Source organism: Equus przewalskii, chromosome 15 (assembly GCF_037783145.1).
Source record: "Equus przewalskii isolate Varuska chromosome 15, EquPr2, whole genome shotgun sequence".
NCBI lineage: Eukaryota > Metazoa > Chordata > Mammalia > Perissodactyla > Equidae > Equus > Equus przewalskii.
The window spans coordinates 48,436,782-48,460,572 of record NC_091845.1 but is presented as its reverse complement, the minus strand read 5'-3'; the positions used below and the strand labels follow the sequence as shown (position 1 = coordinate 48,460,572).

General features: G+C 45.0%; 1 protein-coding gene across 4 annotated transcripts in view; it reads left to right on the top strand.

Moving 5' to 3' along the window:
- Positions 1-23,791, top strand: part of XYLB (xylulokinase) — a 78,165-nt gene that overhangs the window by 33,444 nt on the left and 20,930 nt on the right. For 3 of the 4 annotated variants that reach the window (XM_070577241.1, XM_070577240.1, XM_070577242.1), the window contains 8 exons: positions 379-419; positions 1,026-1,141; positions 1,943-2,058; positions 2,758-2,831; positions 5,044-5,140; positions 14,554-14,612; positions 16,068-16,155; positions 18,557-18,651. In XM_070577241.1, the coding sequence (XP_070433342.1) occupies positions 379-419; positions 1,026-1,141; positions 1,943-2,058; positions 2,758-2,831; positions 5,044-5,140; positions 14,554-14,612; positions 16,068-16,155; positions 18,557-18,651 (686 nt within the window). Of the gene's footprint in view, positions 1-378; positions 420-1,025; positions 1,142-1,942; positions 2,059-2,757; positions 2,832-5,043; positions 5,141-14,553; positions 14,613-16,067; positions 16,156-18,556; positions 23,675-23,791 lie in introns of all 4 variants that reach the window. The other variant, XR_011527508.1, reaches the window with a different exon arrangement.

Sequence of the window (23,791 nt, the reverse complement as noted above, 5' to 3'; positions counted from 1 at the left end):
CATTCCGCTGGGGTGGAGGGCAGCCCCTCACTCCTGCCTCGCCTTTGTCTTTCTCTACCATGTGCATCCTGCTGTCTTAGCTTGGCCCCCTTGGTTCTCTGCACTCCTGGGAGTGTCTGACGGTAGGGAGTTTGGACCCCTTTAGGAGAGGCTTCCCAGTCCAAATCAGAGGTCCTGACCATAGGGACCCCACCTTCTCACCCCTGGGACTTTCCCTTGGGGCCTCCTGAGCCTCAGCTTACCCTGTTCCTGCCTCTAACCTAATATGTGGGTGGGGGTGAGAGGTGGGGGTTGCGCTGCCATCTAGAGGGTGACTGTGGTTTGCTTTGTGGTTGCCATGTGACCTCCACCTAACCAGAGGCTCCCTTCCATTCTCAGCGTCGCTGGCAGGCATGAGGCTGGAGGAAGGTGACATTGCGGTAAGGAGACTTCTCACACTCACAGATGGAGTCAGCTCTCTCTGCCCTGAGGACAACGGTCCTGGGTCTTGGCAGCATCTTTGCTGCCTATCAGAGGGTCTGCTGGTCCCAAAAGGCAGCTGAGGGAGAGGATAGGGAGACCCAGGCCCCAAGACCTGCCCACATCTCCTCTCTTAGAAGGTCACTTGCCTTTGCCGAGCAAGCAGGTTCCCTGCCTGCTTTGACAGTGGCCAGTCTTGGTGGGTACAGTGGCAGAAGGGTCAGACATTGGGCCAGAGGATTGTGAAGTCCTCAGATAAATAAAGAAGACATAACCCATACCCTGCTGGGTCTAGTGGGAAAGTCATTTGGGGAACCAGTTGTCACTTAAACCATTAGTTAGGTGCAGTTTTGGTAAGTTCTAGAAAATCGGCCCACAGGATCCATGAGAGCCTGAATCCCAGGAGCTGACTTTGGACTCATCTGGTGTAGGAGGGTCAGAAGAATTTTCTCCGAGGAAGTGGCATTTAATCTGGAGGTCTGCAGCATGAGGAGTGAAGCAGTGGGGGTCCGGGTGGGTGGAGCGGGGCAGAGACTGAGGCCTCACCTCTGCCCGTCTCTCCCCAGGTCAGCCTAGGCACCAGTGATACCCTGTTTCTCTGGCTCCAGGAGCCCACGCCCGCCCTGGAAGGCCACATCTTCTGCAACCCGGTTGACACCCAGCACTACATGGCGCTCCTATGGTAGGCTAAGTGGGGAGGAGGAGGTGCAGGCACATCTGGCACCATCTGGAGCACCCTGTCATTCTACCACTGAGGATCTTGTGGGTGGCTGAGACCCCATGGACTCTTTGGGTCTTGCTGACCACAGAGCTGGGTGAGGAAGAACCCAGGAACTGGAATTCCCCCCAAACCCAGATCCAAATCACATCCCCAACGCCTATATCCTCTGTGGCCTGGGGCAGGCCCCATAGCGTATCTGAACCACACTTTGCTCATAAAGTTGAGAGAATAAGAGATTTACTTTATAGTGTTGTTATCACATGTCTGGCACATGGTAGATAGACCTTCAACAAATTGTAGTAAGCACGTCTTGCTTCCTGACAGTTCTCATGGAAGGGGTGTGCTCTGTGTCCTGACCACAGGCCTTTGGAGACCTACTGGAAGCTACTGAGGGTGGTTTCTGAGCCTCCAAGCCCCAGGAACCATTGGAGGATATATAGGTTTAGTAAATACAGCCAGCCCCCTTCCATTGTCCAGGTAGTACAGTATGTAGAAACCACAGCTCCTTGTGTCTCCCTGGGGCTCCTTTCTGGTAACCTTCTCTGTAAACAGTGCCCAAGACAAGTATGTTTTGCAGTGACTCCCAGGCATGTGTGCTGGGTCTGATACCTGAGGGAGAACCTCAGATCCCTGCCGTGCACTGGCTGGGGGTTGTGGTCCAGCCTGACCTGCAGCCTCTCTAAAAGGGACTCTTCACTGAAACACGTGGATCCAGTCAGCAAGCACTAGGTCCCTCTCTCAGCATTGTGTGCACTTCTGCAGCTTTAAAAATGGCTCCCTCATGAGAGAGAAGATCCGCGATGAGTCGGCTTCCCGTTCCTGGAGCGAGTTCTCTAAGGCACTGCAGTCCACGGAGATGGGGAATGGTGGAAACCTCGGTAGGCTGTTTGGTGATGCCCAGGCCTGTGGAGGGGCAGCAGCTGCTGGTGAGAGGGACAAGGCTGAGGGTCCCATGAGTAGAGGCTGAGGGCTGTGGAGAAGCCAAAGGGAGCCCTGTCTGTCTACGCTTCTGCTCCATGGGCCTTATAAACTAGTGTGAGACGCCATGATCTGAGTGAGGTCGGGCCAAGAGGCTACTCTTGACTGCTGCTCCAAGTGGAAGATCAGGCCAGAGTTGCATCTTCTGTTCCCTTCGAAGCCCCTGGTGATAACATCAGAGATGGCAGTCACAGCGCCTACTTTACCCTGGTGAATCCCCATATGCAGCTTTCTGCCCCGGACACAGAGTTCTGTTAGGAAAAGTGCCCAGCATCGGGGGCAGGCCTTGGTGAGCAGGGAGGGGGTGCACCTCCCTTGATCAAACCCGTGCTGGTATGTAAGGGTTAGTTTGGTGGCTGCCTCCTAGCCTGGGCTGCCAGGTGAGGCTAGGAAGAGTTCCCTCTAGGAAAATCTAGCCCAAGCTTTCAGGTGCTGCTGGAGAAAAGGAACTGAGAGTATTCACAGGTCTCATGGCAGACAAGAGGGGCCCTGGGGACAGGGATATGGGGTCATTTCACCCAGCTCTTTTCTAAGTCTTTGAGAAGCTTATCTTTTGTTTTTGACCACTGACAGCTAATCTCTTCCTGGTCTTATTTCAGGTTTTTATTTTGACGTAATGGAGATCACCCCTGAAATTGTTGGACGTCATAGGTTTAGTGCAGAAAACCGTGAGGTATGTGTGTTACTGGTATTGGAGCTGCATTGGCTCCATTTTTGAGGATTAAATTTAACAATTGCCTATCAAATTATGCTACTTTTAGGGATCTCATTTATTCACTCTGCCATTGATAAAACAAACACTTTTGATGTGCCAGGGTGCATTTTAGATGCTGGGGAATCAGCAGGATCTGAGACAGGCACCATCCTTTCTCACAGAGAGAAGTCAGAACACCTACGGGTTCTCCCTGAGCTAACGTGCTCACAGTGACTGCCACTGAGCGTCACAGAGCCCGTTTCCTTGGCGAGCTTTATCCTTCACCTCCTGAAACTCACAGATCTCCAGATCATGAATTTCTTCCCGATTGATAAAGGCTCTGGGATGGGAGGCACTCACATTTGCCAGTATTTATTGAGTGCTGTTTAGTTCTAGGCACTCTTTTGGTGGTTTTCTGTATCTTCCTCATTTACTTCTCAAAGCAACTCTATGACGTAGGTATTGTCGTCCTCTTAATAGATGGAGAAATTGAGGCCTAGAGAGGCTAAATAATGCACCCAAGTCACGAGGGCCTAGGTGGTGAAGGGGGTCAAACCCAGTCTTCTCTGGCCCTAAGCCGCTGTTTTATTTCCCCTCCACCATGTGACCTTTCCCAGGAGGTACTCGGTCCACACCCGCTGCTTTGATTGACTTTTCTGTGAAATAGTTATCAGAGAGTCATCACCACATTTTGGAGTGGATCTGAGAGATGTTTCTGACCCTAATAAATGTCTGGGCAACTTCAGTAAGTCACTCTGTCTAGTAACTGTACCAGTTAGAGTTGGCATTTGATTATATGGCTGATGATGACGTTAGATATTGGATTATAAATGGAAAGCTTTTTTTTTTTTTTTTTTTAAAGATTTTATTTTTTCCTTTTTCTCCCCAAAGCCCCCCGGTACATAGTTGTGTATTCTTCGTTGTGGGTTCCTCTAGCTGTGGCATGTGGGACGCTGCCTCAGCGTGGTCTGACGAGCAGTGCCATGTCCGCGCCCAGGATTCGAACCGCCGAAACACTGGGCCGCCTGCAGCGGAGCGCGCGAACTTAACCACTCGGCCACAGGGCCAGCCCCCTATAAATGGAAAGCTTTATATAAAGTGTAGGGGGTTCATCTTGGTCTTCTGATGGAGGATCAGTTTGGTTTCTGTTGTCATAGAAGATATGCCTGTTCTCTTTTACATAAACCCATCTAGGTTTGTCAAGGAGAGGGTAGTTTTGTTCATTTGTTCCTTTGATCAACAGATATGTATGATTGGTGCCAGGCAGTGGGGACACATGTGGTCCCCACTCCACGGAGCTCATTGTCTAGGAGGGAGATGGGCAGTGAACAAGTGAATGAACACACATATGATTACGGTGGGTGACGTGGCTAGGAAGGGAAAGAACAAAGCGCCAGAGAAGAAGTGAGTGGTGGGCTGGGGGACTTGCCCTAGATGGGGTTACCAGGTGCGGCCTCCCTGAGGAGGTGGCCTTGAGATCGAGGCTTGAAGGATGAGAAGGATCCCACCATGGGAAGAGTGGGTAGACTTCCAGGCAGAGGGAGCAGGTTGACGATATGAAAGTAGGTGTGTCAGGTTGGAGTAGTTCGTGAGAGAGGGAGTGACAGCAGCCATCACTGGTCTCAGGGGCTGGAGAAACAGGCAAGGGTAGAGTTGATCTCTATCATTGTCAGCCTGAAAGACACTCCATGGTTGGGGGTTCTCAGCATAAGCTCCTGGCTGTCATTGAGTGAGTATCCATGACATAGACTAGGCTCCGTTGTCTGATTCAAATATTATAACCCTAAAACACAGGTACCACTATCACTTCAGTTTTGTTAACAAAGAAAATGAGGTTCAGCAAGATTTAGGTAACTTATTCAAGGTTGCAGAGCTGAATAACTGAGGCAGAACTTGAACCCTCAGCAGCCTGAGACTGAGCTCTCTGATGCTCTGACTCCCCACAGTGATCTATACGTGAGGCTGTGAGCATGTGTATGTGAGTTGTGTGTTTGTGTGAGTGTGTATGACAGACAAGAGCCCAGCTATGCATGAGCTCCATTAGAGGCCTGAGTCATGAATTCCCAATCTGGGCTGTTGTTTAAAAAGACAACACACACACAAATGCACACACACATATACACACAACAGACACATGCGTGAATGGACAACGAAAGTTCTTCACTCTGTGCCCACTTTCTTCTGGAGACAGGTGTCAGCATTCCCCTGGGATGTGGAGATTCGAGCACTGATCGAAGGACAGTTCATGGCCAAGAGGATTCATGCCGAGGGCCTGGGATATCGAGTCAGTAAGTGAGCTGCCGGTGGGCTGTGTTCTGGGGTGGGGGCCCTCACATCTTTGGGTGCGTGAGATCCTTCAGGCTGGGCCTAGTGGGGCTCTATCCGTTAAGGCTGCATTACTGGGGCCCCGTGCAGGAGGGAGATGGAGCCTGGCCCCTGGTGGTGAGGTGAGAAAGTGAGTTGAAGGGTCACTTGTGGGCAAACATAGCCCAGGAGCAGGTTGCTCCTGCTTCTCTGCTCTGTCCCAGGAGCCTGATCTCCTGACCAAGAACTGTAGGACTTAGAGATCTGTCTGTAATCCTAACCTCCAACCTGCAGACTAAATGTCCCAAGCTCTGGCCATGTCTAAGGACATGGGCAGTGCCGGTAGGAAAGGTCTGGGCTGGGGCCATGACTGGACCTTGGCCTTCTGGCCTGGCCAGGCCCCATCTACCTGGAGGGCAGAGTTCTGGACATTTCAGTGTAGACAGGGAAGAGTGGGGATGTAGAGCCACTGTCAAAGCTGAGAGGTCTGGAAGGGAGGGGCGGAACCAGGGCCGGGAGGTGCTTAGGGGGAGAAGGGGATTTCTAAGAGCTTGAGCTCTGGGATGGGCAGCTTTAGGAGGTCCGTGAGTTCCTCTTACAGATGATGTTGGAATGGTCTCGGGGGTCTGCAGGGAGGTTGGAGTTCAGGTTTCTAAGATGTGTTTGTCTCTTTGGGCCAGAGCAGTTATCACTAGAGAAGGTAGAAACCCCTGAAGCCTCTTTGCTTGAGGGCCTCCTCATGATACTTTCAGGACCACCCAGGTTCTATATAGGGTATGTTTCGTGTCTTCGGACCAACCAAGGAAAAGGATACTACAAAAGTGAGCATTAGGGGGGCTGGCCCGGTGGTGCAGTGGTTAAGTTCATGCACTCTGCTTTGGTGGCCTGGGTTTCACAGGTTAGGATCCTGGGCGCTGACTTATGCACCACTCGTTAAGCCGTGCTGAGGCAGCCTCCCACATACAAAATAGAGGAAGGTTGGCTATAGCTGTTAGCTCAGGCCAATCTTCCTCACCAAAAAAAATCGCATTGGGTAAACCTTTTTGAAAACCTGTTAGGCAGCAGGTACTAAAACTACATGCACACTTACCCAGCAATCTCACTGCTCAGGGAACGCATAACAGAAGTATGTATACATGTTCTCTAAAGACGTGTGAGAGAACACTCATCATGGCGTTGTGCCCAGTAGCTCCACACTGGGAACAGCCCAAGGCCCACTGATAGTAGATAGGATAAATGCATTGTGGGGTGTTCATGCAACCTGATACTACACAGAAATGAAAACGAACCAGCCCCTACCACTCGCAACAAAATGGATGTATCTTACAAATGTAACTTTGAGCCAAACACAAAAGTACGTATGGCAGGATTCCGTGTACATCAAATTCAAGAACAGACGAAACTATTTCCTGTTGTTGGAAGTCAGCACAGTTAACTGTTGCCTTTCAGGAGGGGACCTGAGAGGGCCTCTGGGGTGCTGACGATGTTCTGTTTCCTGGATTACACAGGTGTTTAGTTTGTGAAAATTTGTCAAGCTGTCAGCTTACGATGTGTATGTATGTTTTTCAGGATGTGTGTGTGCTCAAGAAAAATTTTTAAATAAATAAAATGAGCTTTATAAGAATTCTCATTCCTCTCCATCCCACCACTCAAAGTGTAAAAAAAATTCCCCAGGGGCTGGCCTGGTGGTGCAGCAGTTAAGTTCGCACACTCTGCTTCGGTGGCGTGGGGTTCGCCGGTTCGGATCCTAGGTGTGGACCTGCACACTGCCTTTCAAGCCGTTCTGTGGCAGGCGTCCCACATATAAAGTAGAGGAAGATGGGCACGGATGTTAGCTCAGGGCCAGTCTTCCTCAGCAAAAAGAGGAGGATTGGCTGCAGATGTTAGCTGAGGGCTGATCTTCCTCAAAAAAAACAAAAAACACGCAAGAAAAATTCCCCAAAGGTCTCCAAAGACTTCAGAGTTCTCCAAGAAATGCAGTTGGGTGTGCAGGGCAGGGATGGTGCTGAGGTCGGCCCTGAGTGCCTGGTATGAAGGGGCCTCCAGCCATCAGGAGGGGACACCCTAGGGGGCGGCTGTCCCTGACAGCCCCCTGTGTAGGCAGAGGCAGTGAGAACAGAGAGGCCCTCCTGGGCTCGGAGGGGCAATGTGATTATGTCATCATTCCCAGCCTCTAAAGTATTTCTCATGCAAAACAGCATAAAGTTACTTGTCCTCTTAGCAAGCTTAAAGGCAGAATCAAACCTGTCTTGCCAGCTTGAAGTAAGACTGGTGATCATGATAATAATAGCTGCCAACATTTATTGAGTGCCTATTGTGTGCCCAGCCTGGTTCCTAAGCACTTCGTCCTTATTAACAACAGTGCCTCTGAGATGGGTACTGGTATTACTGCTGCTTCACAAAGTAGGAAACCAAGACCCAAAGTGTTAAGTCACTTGCTCGAGGCTGGCAGAGCTTCTGAACCAAGCCAGTCTGGCTCCAGACTCTGGGTTCTTAACCACCGGGCTACATCTGCTTTATGTAAGGAGTGATTGCTCTCTCAGTGTTTAGACACCATGAGACACATGCACCAGCTGGGCTGGGCTAAAGCCATGGTCCGTCTCAGCTTGTATTTCTATGTATATTTCATTTTGTTTGTGTTGGTTTGTAAAATCAGTAAAACCTTATGATATCAAGTTTGGAAAATAAAGAGAAGAAACCTACATGTACTTATAATCCCATCTCCGCTCCCCAACCACTCGTACCATCTGGGAGTTCATCCAGTCTCCTTTACGAGCTTATTTTTGCATAACCATAGTCCTATTTCCTTTGTACATACAAACCCAAAAGTTCGTCAAAAGTCTTCTTAGGGACTGGCCTGGTGATGCAGCAGTTAAGTTCGCACGTTCTGCTTTGGCAGCCAGGGATTTGCCTGTTCGGATCCTGGGTGCACACCTACACACTGCTTGTCAAGCCATGCTGTGGCAGGCGTCCCACATACAAAGTAGAGGAAGATGGCCATGGTTGTTAGCTCAGGGCCAGTCTTCCTCAGCAAAAAGAGGAGGATTGGCAGCAGATGTTAGCTCAGGGCTAATCTTCCTCAAAAAAAAATTTTCTTTGTGGTGCTTCACTTCATGCCCAGCTGACTTTCCCTACAGTTGGACACAGAGGATGTCTTTGATTTTCCAACGTGGAATCACACTAGAACATCCTCCCATGTCCTGGATCGTTTCCTTAGGGGGCTGACATTCCTTCCCCTTTTCCAGTCCAGACACTCTCTTAAAGGCCGAGGGTGAAGATGGGGCAGGCTGGGAGGCAGCTGCAGGGGCTTACAACATTTATTTGTTTTTAAATACTCGTGTAGTAAAGGACTGCCTTTTTGTTGTGAAAGAGTCATGCAATACAGAAATAGACAGATCTAAGCACTGTGAGACTCCAGAGGTCTCCCTCTGCTTTCCTGCCCTGCCCCTGGCCTCTGCATCGCCACTTACACAGTGGCCAGCCGTGGAGGGGTAGGCAGGACTGGTCTGCATTTGGGGCTCCTCCAGGTTCAGGTCCACTGCACTAGCCAAAACACAGTTGCTAAATGTTTGAGAGGTTTCTGTCTCTCATGCCAAAGTTTCCTGGCCTCTAGAGTCTTAACTCCACCTGTTAACTTACACTACCTGGGTAAGTCAGGTAGTATAGGGCTCATCTCATCCCCGGATTTAATTTATTTAGAATTCTTTGCATTCACAGCTTTTTGATAACTTTAAATAAGAATGTTTGTTTGTTTGTTGATTCAGCATTCTCTCACTGTTAGAGCATAAGGGATGTTCTTTCTTGACTATCTCCATTTTAAGTGGAGGTGGAACTATATGTTTATTATTTTTTATTGTGAAAAATATCATGCATACTGTCGAGTCTATGCATCATACAGCTAATTGTAAAACATACTAGTAAGTCAAACACCTGTTTCTTGAGCACTTTGGTTAAGAAATAGAACATTTGCCAGACCTTAGAATTGCAAGCCCATCTTCAATTGCAGGCCCATCTGACCCTAGAGGTAATTTCTCTCCTGATTTTTGTATTGTCATTCTCCTGAGGTTCTTTATGGTTTTCCTAGTTATGTATGCATCCCTAAAATTACCTCATTTTGTTTGCCTGCATGTGAACTTCATGATATATGGAATTATACTGTATGTGTTCTTATGTGACTTGCTTCTATAACAGTGTTATGTGTATGAATCCATCATGTGAATTAGTGTGGCTGTTAGCTCTTAACTCCACAGCACTATGGTATTCCATCACAAGATTATACTACGACTTATTTATCCATCCTTCTGTGATATACATTTGGTCTTTCCAGGTCACTATTATGAATAATGCTGCTATGAACAATCTTGTAAATGTCCTTGGCTGATTTTTCTTAATTTCATCTCTTTTCCTTTTAACAAACATTGGTAGTAAACTGACAATCTGAGTACAGATTCTATTTTTAGAATTTGTCGTGTTTGTCTAGCATGATGTTCAATTTTTTAAATCAAATACCTTTAGGTAGTGCCTGCTCACTTGGGTGCCACGACGTCACCCTCTGTTGTCATACACTAGCCTGGTCCACTCAGTTACACTGTCCTACTCACCCCTGAAGGCATCTCCATTGTTGACACCTGGGCCTAAAGGCTCTACTTCTTTTTCTAGTAATTACCCTTAAAATTTTAGCATAGATACTGAAATGTATAGTTTTTGATCAACATTTAGAATTTGTGTTCTGTTCAGTAATTATATTTTCCACCAGAACAACACATTACGTTCCCTCTCTTCTCTCCTTTCTTCACCTCCCTTTTTCTGGTTCCAGAATGTTACTGATTTGTGTGCATTTAACATCAATAATTATGTAAATTACACATTTGGCTGGTTCCTTTGATCAGTACTTTTTATTATGTCATGCATCTAACTTTTTTTGAATTTGTATTTCATCTTTCACCTCAGAACATCCTTGGCTAATTCTTTCATGTAGAGATGGGAGCGTGTAGAGGAAAGACCTCTGACTGTATGAAAATATTTTTGTTTTGCCTTCACACTTAAAGGCTCTTGTAAAGGAAATGATAGAGATAAAAATATCTGAGTTGAAAAATATTATTTCAGAACTTTGAAAATAATGTTCATTGTTTTCTGACTTTTAGTGTTGCCAATGAGAAGCCTGATGCCCATCAGAATGATTTTTTTTCTCCATAGAATCTTCTAGAATCTTCTCTTTCTCCTTAGAATTCTAAAATTTCTTGATTAATATCTAGGCATAGGCCTTATTCATTCATTGTGCTGAGCACTCATTGGCCTCTTTCATCTGGGGGAATTTATTACATTATGTCTTCCCCTCTATTTTCTCTGTTCTTTTTGCTAGAGTTCATATAGATTGGTGGTTTTCAACAGTGGCAATTTTGCCCCCGAGAGGATATTTGATAGTATTTGGAGACGTTTTTGGTTGTCCTAAGTGGGGAGAGCTACTGGCATCTGGTGGGTAGAGGCCAGGGATGCTGTTAAACACCCTACGATGCACAGGACAATCCTCCACAACAAAGAATTGTCTGGCTCAAAGTGTCACTTGTATACCGAGGTTGAGAAATTCTGTATTAAACCAGATGTTGGCCCTCTGGTCCTAATTTCACTGTGCTTTATTTCATCATGGAACTTGTCACCATCACGTCCTGTTTTGTTAATTTATCTGTGTGTTGATTGTCTGTCACTCCCCAACTAGAATATGAGCTGTCTGAGAGCAAGCATCACAGCTGTCTTGTTAAACCACCTCCTGCCAGTGCTTAAACTGCTCCCGGGATATAGCTGGGCTCTCCCTAAGTCTTTGTAGAATGAATAAATGTTAAATGGAGAGTGATCACTATGTCTTCTAACTTAATTCTGTCTCTTTGTTTATCACTTTAAGTGGTAGGGAATTTCCTGGATTGTATATTTCAGATTATTAGTCAGATTTTGCCAAGTTTAGTCTACTGTTTAGCCTTTCCATTTATTTATATATATTCTTTGTAATCATAGATTGTTATTTCTTGTGTCTTGGTTCTTTTTCATAATGGTTTATTCTTGTTTTATTGAACTCTGTACATCTGAGGATAAATCTTAAAATTTTTTCAAATTTGTTCCCTGATTTCTTTTTCTTAACTATTCTGTTTGTTTACATTGATCCTTCTCTTTCATGCTCTTGGTTTTTCTCAGTTATCTTGGCTGTGAGTTCATAGTGCTGAATGAATAACTGGGTCTCCTAGTGTAGACAGCAACTCTCGGTGTCCTTTTCAGGTGCAAGGTCTCTTCTCCCAGTGGGCCTCCCCACACCTCTCCAGCAGAAGGGCTGCTTGGAGAGGCTGCCTAAGTAGATGGGAGACAACAGAGAGATGTAACTTGAGGCCTGTGAGCACTGTACAAGCTTTTAAGCTGGAGACCTCCTACAAAGTCTCTCCAGATGCCAAAATCAGCAGGATTTTGTTCTAGTTGGAAGATGAACCCAGCTTATTTATCTGATGGGCGGAGTTACCTTCCAAGTCTGCGTCTTTCCGTGTCTGCCATGGCAGTTCAGTGTGACTTCAAGTTCTGCTTCTCTCTCAGGCCCTCCAGGTGTCCTCCCCAGTTAGTAGCTCACTTTTACTAGAGGGCAGGTCTTTAGCTTGAGGTCAGATGCTGCTTCTGCTCAGTGTGAGGGGGTGGAGAGAAGAGGCTGAGAGTCTTAGGATCCTGAAGTCATTAGGTTACTCTCAGCAGCAATACGTGAGGGTTCCCACATCCCCATCAACACTTACCATCAAGCACCTTTGAATCTTTTGCTTATCTGGTGGGTGTAAACTGGTATCTCAGTGTTGGTTTAATCTGTGTTTCTTTTTTTAATAATGAGTTTGAACAGCTCTTTGTAACTTTGGTTTTTTTCCTTTGTGAATTGGCTGTTTATATCCTTTCCCATTTTCCCATATTGGATTTCTTATTGATTTGCAGGAGTTTATTGCACACTTCGAATATTAGATCCTTGTCAGTTTTCTGTGTTGTAAGCATTTTCTATCAGTTTGTCTGTTAACCTTATTTATAGTGTCAGCAACTGAACAGAATTTTGATTAAGTTAAATTCACCAATTTTTCAGCTTCAATTTTATGCCTTTGAGATATTATGTGAGAGGTTTTCCCCTATTCCAGTGTCACAGCAGTTTTGTTTTACATTTTCTATTCTTACTGTAACTTCTCTGTTTAGGACTTTGATCCATCTTGAGTCCCCCTTTGTGAATGGTGTAAATTGGGATCCAGTTTAATTTTTTCCCCCATGGTGACCCAGTTCTGTTTTCCCCCATTACTTGTGGTGCCCTCTTTATTGTTTATCAAGTTCCTATATATACCTGGGTCTCTCTCTGCACCCCCTTTTTCACTCCCTGTGTTTATTTGTCTGTTCTTGGGACAACCTGTATTGCTATGACTTTGCAGTATGTCTGTGTTAGTCTACTAGGGCTGATGAACCAAGTACCACAGACCGGGTGGATCAAACAACAGAAACTTATTTTCTCACACTCATGGAGGCTGGGAGTCTGAGATCAAGGTATCAGCAGGGTTGGTTTCTCCTGAGGCCTCTGTCCTTGGCTTGTAGGTGCCTGTCTTCTCCCTGTGTCCTCACATGGTCTTCACTCTGTGTGTCCTAATTTACTCTTCTTAGAAGAGCACCAGCCATATGGTATTAGAGCCCACTCTAATGACCTCATTTGAAGTTCATTGCCTCTTTAAAGAGGTATCTATCTTTACCTCCAAATATGGTCACGTTCTGAGGTACTAGGGGTTAGAACTGCAACATATGAATTTTTGAGGGACATAGTTCAGCCCATAGCAATGTATTAATAATATGTAGTATAGCAATTTACCCCTTCCTACTTTTCTTTTTTTAATATTGTCTTAGCTGTTTATGGGTCTTTATTTTTCTGTAAATATTTTATAATACATTGGTTCAGTACTGTAAAAATCCAGTTGGAATTTTTATTTAGGTTGCATTGAATTTATAAGTTAATTTGAAAAAATTGACACTTTTATAATGTTAATTCATACTCATCCAAAACTATGGAATATCTTTTAATTTATTTAGATATTCTTTTTTGTACTTTAATAACAGTTTCAATTTCTTCCTTTGAAAAAAATGAATTTTTTTGAATTCAAAAACCTTCGAATTCAAATTCACATTCTTTGCTAAGGTATTTCCTGGCTACATTACATTTCTGGTTACCGTTGTGAATGGTAACTTGTTTTCTATCATATTTACAAGTCGATTATTGCTAGAAATGCCGTTGATTATTGTAAGTTGATTTTCTGTCTGGAAACTTTATTAAACTTTCATTAGTTTGCCTATTTTTAATTTTTCTAAGTAGATGGCTCATTGTCTGTAAATGATGGTAAAGTTTTATCTTTTCTTTCAGTCTTTATACATTTTCTTATTTTTGTTACCTTGTAGCATTGACTAGTATAACTAGTACTATGTAACAGTGTATTAAATAGTATGACTCTTTGTTTTGTTCCTAGTATTAGTTATCTATTGCTGTGTAACAAATTACCTCAAAACTCAGCAGCTTAAAACAACAGTGAACATTTATTATCTTACACAGTTTCTATGGGTCAAGAATTTGGGATTAGCAAAGTTCGGTGGTTCTGACTGAGGTCTCTCCTGAGACTGAGGTCAATATGTCATCTGAAAGCTTGACGAAGACTGCAGGATCTGCCCCCAAGGTGGGCCAGTTCACATGGCGATTAGCAAGAGGCCTCAGTTCCTCACCTTGTAGGCCTCTCCACAGGACCACTTGAGTGTCTTCATGACATGGCAGTTGGCTGCCCCCAAAGTGAGTGGTCCAAGATAGAGTGATCTACAACAGAGCAAGGCGGAAGCCTCAATGTCTTTTATGACCTAGTCTTGGAAATCACACTCCATCATTTATACAATATCCTACTGGTATTGAGTAAGCCCAATTGAATGTGAAGGGGAACTGCATGAAGGTATGAATATCGGAAGTCAGGGGTCATTTGGAGGCCATTTTTAGGGTCTGGGAGGAACACCAGTCTTAAAGAGAATGCTTCTAAATGTTTCTCTTCAGAATGATGTTCGTTGTAAATTTTGGATATATGGCCTTTATCAATTTAAGTAAATTCCCTTTTATTCCTGGTTTGTTGAGAGATTTTGTTGTTTAATGATTTATAAAAAGTGAAGACAGTAAGAGGTGGGTGGGGCAGCAGCTTTACAGAAGATTATATGTGACAAGGCTGCATGGACAGAGCCAGCTTTGAGTCTCTCCCCCAGTCCCAATGATAAGCAAGAGGCGTTGGCCCAACACAAGCCCTCTGTGGCTGAAGAACTCTGGAAAACAGCCTTTACTGCCTTGGGAGACTTGTCACAGCTGTTTTTTTCTGTTTTCTTGCAGTGCCCAAGACAAAGATTTTGGCCACTGGAGGGGCATCTCACAACAGAGACATCTTACAAGTAAGTGCTGGTAGCAAGCCCTGCACTGGGGCCTCCTACACGTCTATTACCTCTAAGAGCCAGACACTCAGCAATAAGGATTGCCTATGTTCCCACTCCTGAAGAGATGGGGGGCTCACAGCTCACACTCTCCCGGGAAGCCAGCTCTATTGCCTTACAGCTCACGCTGTGAGCAGGTTCTCTCTTATACTCAGGTGAAATCCACTGCCCTGTATAACTCCACTCTCTGATACCAGCACTGGTAGGAAAGTGCCTGTCCTACAACATGGCAAACCTTCTGATATCTAATGCCAGCATTCTTGTCTACCTCAAGGTTTCTCCCTTCCAATGTAAACATCTCTAATTTTCCGTTTCTCTTGTAATAGAGTTTCTAGACTTTGTCACTGTCTTTCTAGTCCTCTGTTATGCTGGAAATATATGACCAAAGGTGGAGTCAACCTGCAGATGTCTGACAATGAGGCTGTCACATCGTGAGGCTGTCAGTATTTTATTGGAGTACTGAGCATTTTTGGATATAGCCTCATGCTGTCTTAGCTGTTTGAGTAACTGCATCAGCTGTTGACTTGTAGTATACCTGTCTTAGGTAAGATTCTATAGAAGCAGAGCCTGAAATGGGAATTTTTATACAAGTGATTTCTTGGAGAGTGCTGCCAGGAGAAATGGATGCAGGTAGGGCAGGGGAAGAAGGAAAAACAAGGATGTGGTTTTAGCTGGAGTCAGCTTCAGTTCCATCCCATGGGGATATCTGGAACATGAACTATACCACAGGCTTGGTTCCACGTTGAGTAAGGGGGCCAACTGGCTGCCCTGGGGAGAGGTGAGAATAACTTCATGTGAGAGGCAGCCTCTGTTCATCCAAGAGCAATTCTTTTGAGGAAGGGCATCTGTGAGCCATCAGCAATACTCACAGCATCTGGGGGAGGGGCGCACACTGGTTCAATGAAGGGGATCCAGATGGAGCGTCAACGGCATCTAGTACTACACTACCTCTGGTCAACTAAGACTCCCAAATCTTTTCCATGTGACCTCCTCTTAGTACTGGTCCTCCATTCTAAATTCATGCAAATCATTTTTGGAAGCTAAATGGAAAAGTTTATTTTTATCCCCATAAAACATGCCTTTGTTAGTTTGGGTTTGTTCGGGCTTGTTATATTAGTCTGATACCCAGCCGTCTCCACTCTGACCCTTTGCTAAACATACTTCCTAAGTCTTCCTCCTTGTCTGTGATAAAATGGTTAGACAGTGCAGGGACAAGTTGGAGAGCTGTGGCCCTCCACTACAGACTTCTCCCAGGTCATCCTGACCCTATTATCACCGGGGTGGCATGGCCAAGTGTATTTCCTTTAAGGCAGTAGAGGTGAAATGGAAGGCATCAGGAGACATACGAAGAAGGAGCCTGGAAAATGCATGCCAAAATGTCCGTGTTCCCTCTGAGGAAAACTCTATTCTTTCCAGGTGCTTGCAGATGTGTTTGGTGCCCCAGTGTATGTCATAGACACCGCCAACTCAGCCTGTGTGGGCTCTGCATACCGAGCTTTTCATGGTAGGTCGATGGATGGGGGACAGAGGCCTCTGGAAGAGGTTGGAGCACTGGCTGGGCTGAGGAGGCTAAAAGGGGAGATTGGGATATTCCCATTCTTTAGGGCCATTGGAGTCTTGGGGACATTAGCTTTATTTTTCTCCAACCCAAATCCTCTGTTCCTTTATTCTCTGCTTAAAGTAGGGAAAGAGAGACAGGGTCCTAATTGAATGAGGCCTGGTCAGACTGAGGCGTAGCACAGGGACATTTTGAAAGGACACAGGGCGTGCTTGAGGGCACACAGGCATGGGTCTGGACAGCTGGTGGGCAGGAGAGATGGATGACGTCCAGAGCCATCTTTTCAGCAAGAACAGGAAGTTGAGACAAAGGCGAAGGCTTCAGAGCCAAGCAGTCTAGGACCTTGGACAGCTCCATGGGGGCCCATTGCTCTCAAGGAGGCCTCGCTGAAACTCCGGATAACACAGGAATCTCCCCCATCTAGGCGACTTCTGGCCGGAGCAGCACATGCCCACAAGGGCGTTCTTCCTCCTACTGTTCTCTGCCTGTTCAGGCTGCTCCTTCGGCTGCCTGTGTACATCCAGGGCTTTGTCTTTTCCCTCTAGCAGTTCCATTCTTCATGCGTTTACTCTTAACTTTTTAACACACTTATTTAAACTTATATTTTTCTATCAACATTGAGAATTAATTAAGGACCATAGCCTTCTCTTAATAATTAACCTCTTACTCTTTTATTCCCCTCTCTCTCCACGCTCTCCATCTCACCCCACCTCACTGCCACCTCCTGGATCACCTCCAAGATCATTGGGCAAGATTGTTGCGTTTTCAGTTAAACTTTACATCATATTGGCTTTTATTTGCATTTACCGATGAGATTTTCTTTCTTTCTTTTTTTAAGTCCCTGCAGTTTGTTTCTCCTTCTTCATTTCTATGCTAGTTTTGCTGGAATATACAACCTAAGTAAGTTTTTAAGAGAGAATTCAGTAGGTGATCATTTTCTGAGGCCTTATATGTGCAGTGAGGGCTTTGTTCCACCCTCCCAAAGAATGCTACCTTGGCTGAGCAAAGGACTCTAAGTTCAAAATACTTTTTCTCAGAACTTCGGAAGCACTGTTCCATAATCTTCCAGCCTTCAGTGTTGCCCATGAGAAGCCTGGGATCCACTTCCTATTCCTCCTTCTGCTGAAGCAGGAAAGCAGTGACCCTTTAGGGATGCCACTGCTCTGCTGCACTGCGTTTCTTTTTTATTTTCCCTTTTCTGTGCCTATTTAGTTGTCAGAGGTTGCCTGGGGTACTGCCCTGCTCTGCCTTAGAAAACCAAAGCCTGGGCTAAGCCCTAGCACAGCAGTTCCCACCCTGAGGCGTATCAGCCACTTTATTTGGAGATCTGGGGATAAATCTCACACGCAGCCAGTCTGTGGATGAGTGAAGAGAGGACTATGTCTTTTGACTGAGTCTTCCGCTGGCCACCCCTCCCCTCACCCCAGCCGTTCATCAAACAGCTCTGAACTGGGATATTCCATCGTTCAGTTAGAAAACTGGGCCCCTCATCTTCAGGGGGCCCTCCTTCACTCTTGGTGGTGTTGCATTTCCCTGTCAATCTGATGCTAATCCTTAAATTGCCTGGAAATTCCTCACTGTTTCTTGTCTACCTCTGGCAAGCTTCCCTCTTTTCCAGCCCTGCCACTCATTTGCTTGGTGTTTATTGAGTGCCTCCTTTATGTAGGCAGTGTGCTAGGCACCAGGGCTCTGCTGGAGACTCAGTCCCTGGCCTCACAGAGCTTCTGGCTCAGCAAGGAAGGGACCTTAAACCAATCTGTGGCCAGAAATTGTGAGAAGTCCCCAGAGGAAAGCAGATGGTACTTAGGGCTGGAGGGTTAGGGAGCCTCCTGAACAAGTGATATTCTTAGCTTCAGCTTATCTGAGGAGAAGAGAATAGGTATGTGAAGGGAGGGGAGAAGAGCATTCTACATAGTGAAAAGGCTCTGAGGCAGAAGGAATTGTAACACTCCCAGGGTGGCTTGAATGCGGTGAGTGACAGGGCGAGTGGAGCAACGTGAGGGAGGAGCGGCAGGCGGACTCTCCCGTTCTGTCAGATGTCAGGCGTTAGCCTCCGGTTACTTGACAGGCACTATCACAGCGAGCGAGACAGACGAGGCTTGCACTTGAAATTTTTCTTTCTCTGTCTTTTTTTTTTTTTTAACATTTTATTGAGGCACAATTTATGTGACATAAAAATCACCCAATTTTCTGTGTACAATTCAGTAATTTTTAGTAAATTTACTGAGTTGTGCAGCCATCACCATGGTCCACTTTTAGAACATTATGTCGCCCCAGAGATAAAATGCTGTTTCCAGTTAATGTCCTGCATAAGGTGCACTGATATGAAATGAGCCTTTCCTTCTAGGCCTTGCAGCTGAAACAGATGTCCCCTTTTCAGAGGTTGTGAAGTTAGCCCCAAATCCCAGATTAGCTGCTACCCCAACCCCAGGAGCTTCTCAGGTAAGAGACCATCAGAATTTGGTCATAGCATTTGCATTGTGAAAACCAACTAGGTTCTTTTTTCCAAAAGGTAAGTTTTTCTTTGTTACCTACCTTGAAGTTGATGTGCTCAACTAAAGGGGAAATTCTACTTTTTTTTTTAATTGTCAAGGAAGCAGAGGAAAAGAAGCCAGGTTGTCAACTGAGATTCACAGGTCCTGCTGATTTTGTAGCCCCAGGGGTCAAATAGATTGCTGGGCATATCTTCATTGCTCCGAATGCCTCAGGGTGGGCCCTTCCATTTCACCCAGTTACAGAAGCCACTGAAACACTCTTCACCTAAGCACAAGACGTGCTGGGTTTCTAGCACTCAGATTGGAAGTCTGGATCCAAGACAGTTGTGCAGTCACTCGGGCCAGGAAGTACCTATGAAGTCAGATCCTACTTATTACGGGTTGGATTTCCCAGAAAGCAGCCTCTGAGATGTGGATTAGGATGCAGGAGATTTATTAGAGGGCGCTCTTGGGATCTACATATGTGGAAGGAAAAAGGAGGAGGCAGGACTGAGCACAGGAGGAGGTGACCTGCAGTGTAATCTCACTGGAGCCCTCAGCCCATCCTGCAGGAAGTTCTTAAGCTGGGATGACCCTTTAGAGTTTTACCCTGTTGGGTGAGGGGGCCAGGCCTTTACACCATGGGGTACCATGTCAATCAGTCATTGTATGCAGGTTACCTCAGGATGGGGTAAGGCAGCTCTCCTTTAGCTGAAACAATCCCCAAAGAGGGCTGTCAGCTGAGGGCTGGGAGAATAAGTTCTTCCTTTCTGAAAGGCAGTCTGGGTGGTACGCCACACATCCACTACACCACTCTTCCTGTTTGTGGAAGGTTCTTGCAGCCCAGGCGCAGGGGCAGCACAGACAGAGCGCTTTATTACTCACAGTACAGCAGGCAGCGTGAGCTTCATGCTTGCATCGGTTTTCCTTGGCCCTGAAGTGCATGGGATGATGTGGAGTGGGCCCAGGTAGATATGTGCACACGCTATGTCTGTGTCACAACTGAGGGACCCCAAGCTTAGGAAACCCCCAGCCTTATAAAGGAGCTGCAAACCTGCCCAACCTTTGCCCCCAAAGGAGATATTATCTTTATTATCCTGGTCAGCAAACAAATTTTCTCTCTGCCCCAGAGGGTAACACTATCTCTGTCTTCCAAGACTGTTTGCTATACAAACATCCTTAAAAAGATAGTCTGGAACTAAAGCTGTCACCAGAGGTATAGAAACACCATGGAGAATTATCTCCCAGCATATCTTGGAAGCAGAAGCTCATGTTTTCCAGGTGACCAGATAACCCACATGTAGGTATGCCCAAGCTTCTATTATTTTCTGTTGTGTGTCCTTATGTTTGATGCAGCTCAATGCAGTGGAAAGATCCTACATTGAGATAAAAGGTCTTTGGGTTCTGATTCTTATTCTGCCTCTCCCTCACGATGTGACATTCATGTGACCTTGAGCAGCACTCCTCATCTCTGAACCTCTGTTTCTTCATCTGTGAGGTGGGGACAACATCTCTCCTGCCTTCTTTTAACCTAATTGTGAGGCTTAAAAAGAATCCTTGACTATAATGGCTTTATTATGTAACAGGAAGGCTGAAGGTAGTTGCCGGTGTTGGTTCAGTGGTTTAACAATGTCAGGGCTCCGGGTCATGTTCCCTGAAGTTCTCCAGGTCAGCAGTGGACAGTGGGAACATCAGGAGAGCCACATGTGCCATTTTAAATTTTTCAGTTGTCTCATTTTTTGAAAAGGTAAAAATAAATGACTAATTTTAGTAATATATTTTATTTCATTCAGTATGTGCAAAATATTGTCATTTCAACATGTAATCAATACGAAAAATTGCTAATGTGATGTTTTACATTCTTTTTTTTGTATGAAGCTTTTGAAATCTGGTGTGCATTTTGTGCTATAGCACTAGTCACGTGTCAAGTGCTCAAAGGCATATGTAGCTTGCGGCTGCCATATTGGAGAGTGCAGCTCTAGATGTTTCCAGAATGATCACAGGATGTCTGCAGCTGCTCCAGACATCGTGTCTCCCCACAACTGTCTTCACTGGTGGGAGTCAGAGCATGGCCTTGGCAGAGTCTCTCCTCACACACTTCTTGCTCATCAGGGAGAGACAGATGGGTCTGTACCCTCAGCTCCCCCACAGACGACCACTTGGTCATCTGGTCAGCCTTGGCTGTAAGAAAGGCTGCAGTAGAGTCTGGCTCTTTCGTCCTTTCTGGAAGGTGACCAGCAAGGAAGAAGGTAGTTGGGGAGAGCTTTAGGGCAACAAATGGCTGCATCTGCCACATTACAGATAGCAAATACTCAGTGTATGTACCGCCACTGTCCCTGGCTTGCCCGTGACCAAAGTCACTCACAGCTCATGAAACTCTTTACCATTATATCCAAGTATAACCTTGGAATCCTTCTCAACACCAGTTTGCAAGCAGTGACACTCTGTCATTTTTGGCATAAGTGACCTATTTGAGGACTGGACTGTAAACTCTTCAGAGCAGGGCAGCATCTCTGCTTTCTGTCTATGGCAGCTACAGCAGTGCTGTGCTGAAGGGGAAACTCAAAACAGCAAGAGTGTTTTCTTTCTCAGCTCAGCTGAATGTTGCAATTTCCTCCTTGGAGAAGAAAATCAAAACCCCTTCCATCCTCTGACGACATTCACAGAGCTGCTCCAGCTGCACCAAGAGTGGCCCTAGTTGCATAATCAGTTACTAAAGTATTTGATGTTGGAGCTAATTAAGCCAAATTAAGAAGCAATGGGATTGCCATGAGCTGCTAGTGATGTTTATGAGTCCCAAGGAAATCTGAGTCCCTCAGTCTCAAGTGTATCTTGTCTGTAAGACAACATGTGCTCACCTGAAGTGTACCTACATTTCTACAGAGCCACAGGCAAAAGCAGCTTTAAAGAAAAAGGAATGAAGGATAAGAATGTGAGGTTGTATTTCTTTCTGGTCTTTTGTCCCTTGTTGGTTTTGGTTTATTACACAGCACACTGCATATATAATTTTTTATCCCATTTCTTTTAAAATTCTGCATTACAACATAAGTATTTACAATCTTAAAAATGCATATACACATTATTTTTTATGACTGTAATATTTGATCTGGCAAATGAAACATAATTTACTTGACCATTTGAGAGTGGTTGCTTCCAGTTTTTCAATTATTATAATTAACCCCGTGTGGGTAAAGGGTTAACAAAACCTTTTCCTATTCTGCATGAGAATTTGACCTTTGCTTAACTTTTTAAAAAAATTTTTATTGAGTTAATGATAAGTTACAATCTCGTGAAATTTCAGTTGTACATTATTGTTTGTCAGTCGTGTTGTAGGTGCACCCCTTCACCCTTTGTGCCCACCCCCACCTCACCTTTCCCCTGGTAGCCACTAATCTGTTCTCTTTGTCTACATTTTTAAATTCCTCATATGAGTGGAGTCATACAGAGATTGTCCTTCTCTATCTGGCTTATTTCACTTAACATAATTCCCTCGAGGTCCATCCATGTTGTTGCAAATGGGACGATTTTGTTCTTTTTTACAGCTGCGTAGTATTCCATTGTATATATATACCGCATCTTCTTTATCCAGTCATCTGTTGATGGGCACTTAGGTTGTTTCCATGTCTTGGCTATTGTCAATAATGCTGCAGTGAACATTGGGGTGCATAGGACTTTTGGAATTGCTGACTTCAAGCTCTTTGGATAGATACCCAGTAGTGGAATGGCTGGATCGTATGGTAATTCTATTTTTAATTTTTTGAGGAATCTCCATACTGTTTTCCATAGTGGCTGTGCCAGTTTGCATTCTCACCAGCAGTGTATGAGGGTTCCTTTTTCTCCACAACCTCTCAACATTTGTTACTATTAGTTTTAGGTATTTATGTCATTCTAATGGGAGTAAGGTGATATCTTAGTGTAGTTTTGATTTGCATTTCCCTTATGATCAGCAATGATGAGCATCTTTTCATGTGCCTATTGGCCATTCGTATATCTTCTTTGGAGCAATGCCTGTTCATGTCTCCTGCCCATTTTTTGATCGGGTTGTTTGATTTTTGTTGTTGAGTTGTGTGAGTTCTTTATATATTATGGATATTAAGCCTTTGTCAGATGTATGACTTGCAAATATTTTTTCCCAGTTAGTGGGTTGTTTTTTTGTTTCAATCCTGTTTTCATTTGCCTTGAAGAAGCTCTTTAATCTGATGAAGTCCCATTTGTTTATTCTATTGTTTCCCTTGTCTGAGAAGACGTGGTGTCTGAAAATATCCTTTTAATACTGATGTCAAAGAGTGTACTGCCTACATTTTCTTCTAGAAGCCTTATGGTTTCAGGTGTCACCTTTAGGTCTTTGATCTATGATCTATTTAGGTCTTTGGTCTATTTTGGTGAATGGTGAGAAAGAATGGTCAATTTTCATTCTTTTACATGTGGCTTTCCAGTTTTCCCAGCACCATTTGTTGAAAAGACTTTCTTTTCTCCATTGTATGCCCTCAGCTCCTTTGTCGAAGATTAGCTGTCCTTTGGTTAACTTTTTAAACTAGGTTTCCTTTGGGACTTATTAAAAATGGATAATAAATTAATAAAATTAATTACATGTCATAAAATTAATAAAGAATGTCACAGGCAACATTACTTATGTAAAAATGGCCTTTAATTGGGAAACTGCAGCTGGAGTAGGAAAACCATAAATACCTGATGGGAAGTCATACTTAGTGCTTTTCTGAGTGCAGTGACGTCTCATGGGCATGTCTCTTGCTTATGGAGTTGTTACAAGAGATAGACCTGTGAGACACAAAGTTTCAAAGCCAAGGTGGTTCTTGCACCTGTTCAATCTGGATTTCGTCTCCTTGTACCTGAGCTATAACCTGGGGGGCAGGAAGGGGAGAAGGCAGGGAGATGAAGAGACCCTTTCCTGGACACCTGTGCAAACTGCTATAGGGACCACTACATGGTCTCCCATTGAAGAGGAGCACCTGCAGCTACTGTGCCAACAGGTATGTTTCGCCAGTGTATCCTTTTGAGGGCCAAGGTGTGGCCCATGGTAGTCTTATGAGTCTGAGTGTTTAATGGTGTCTAAGAAGGCCCTTGGTTGGCCTAGCACCCTACATTTA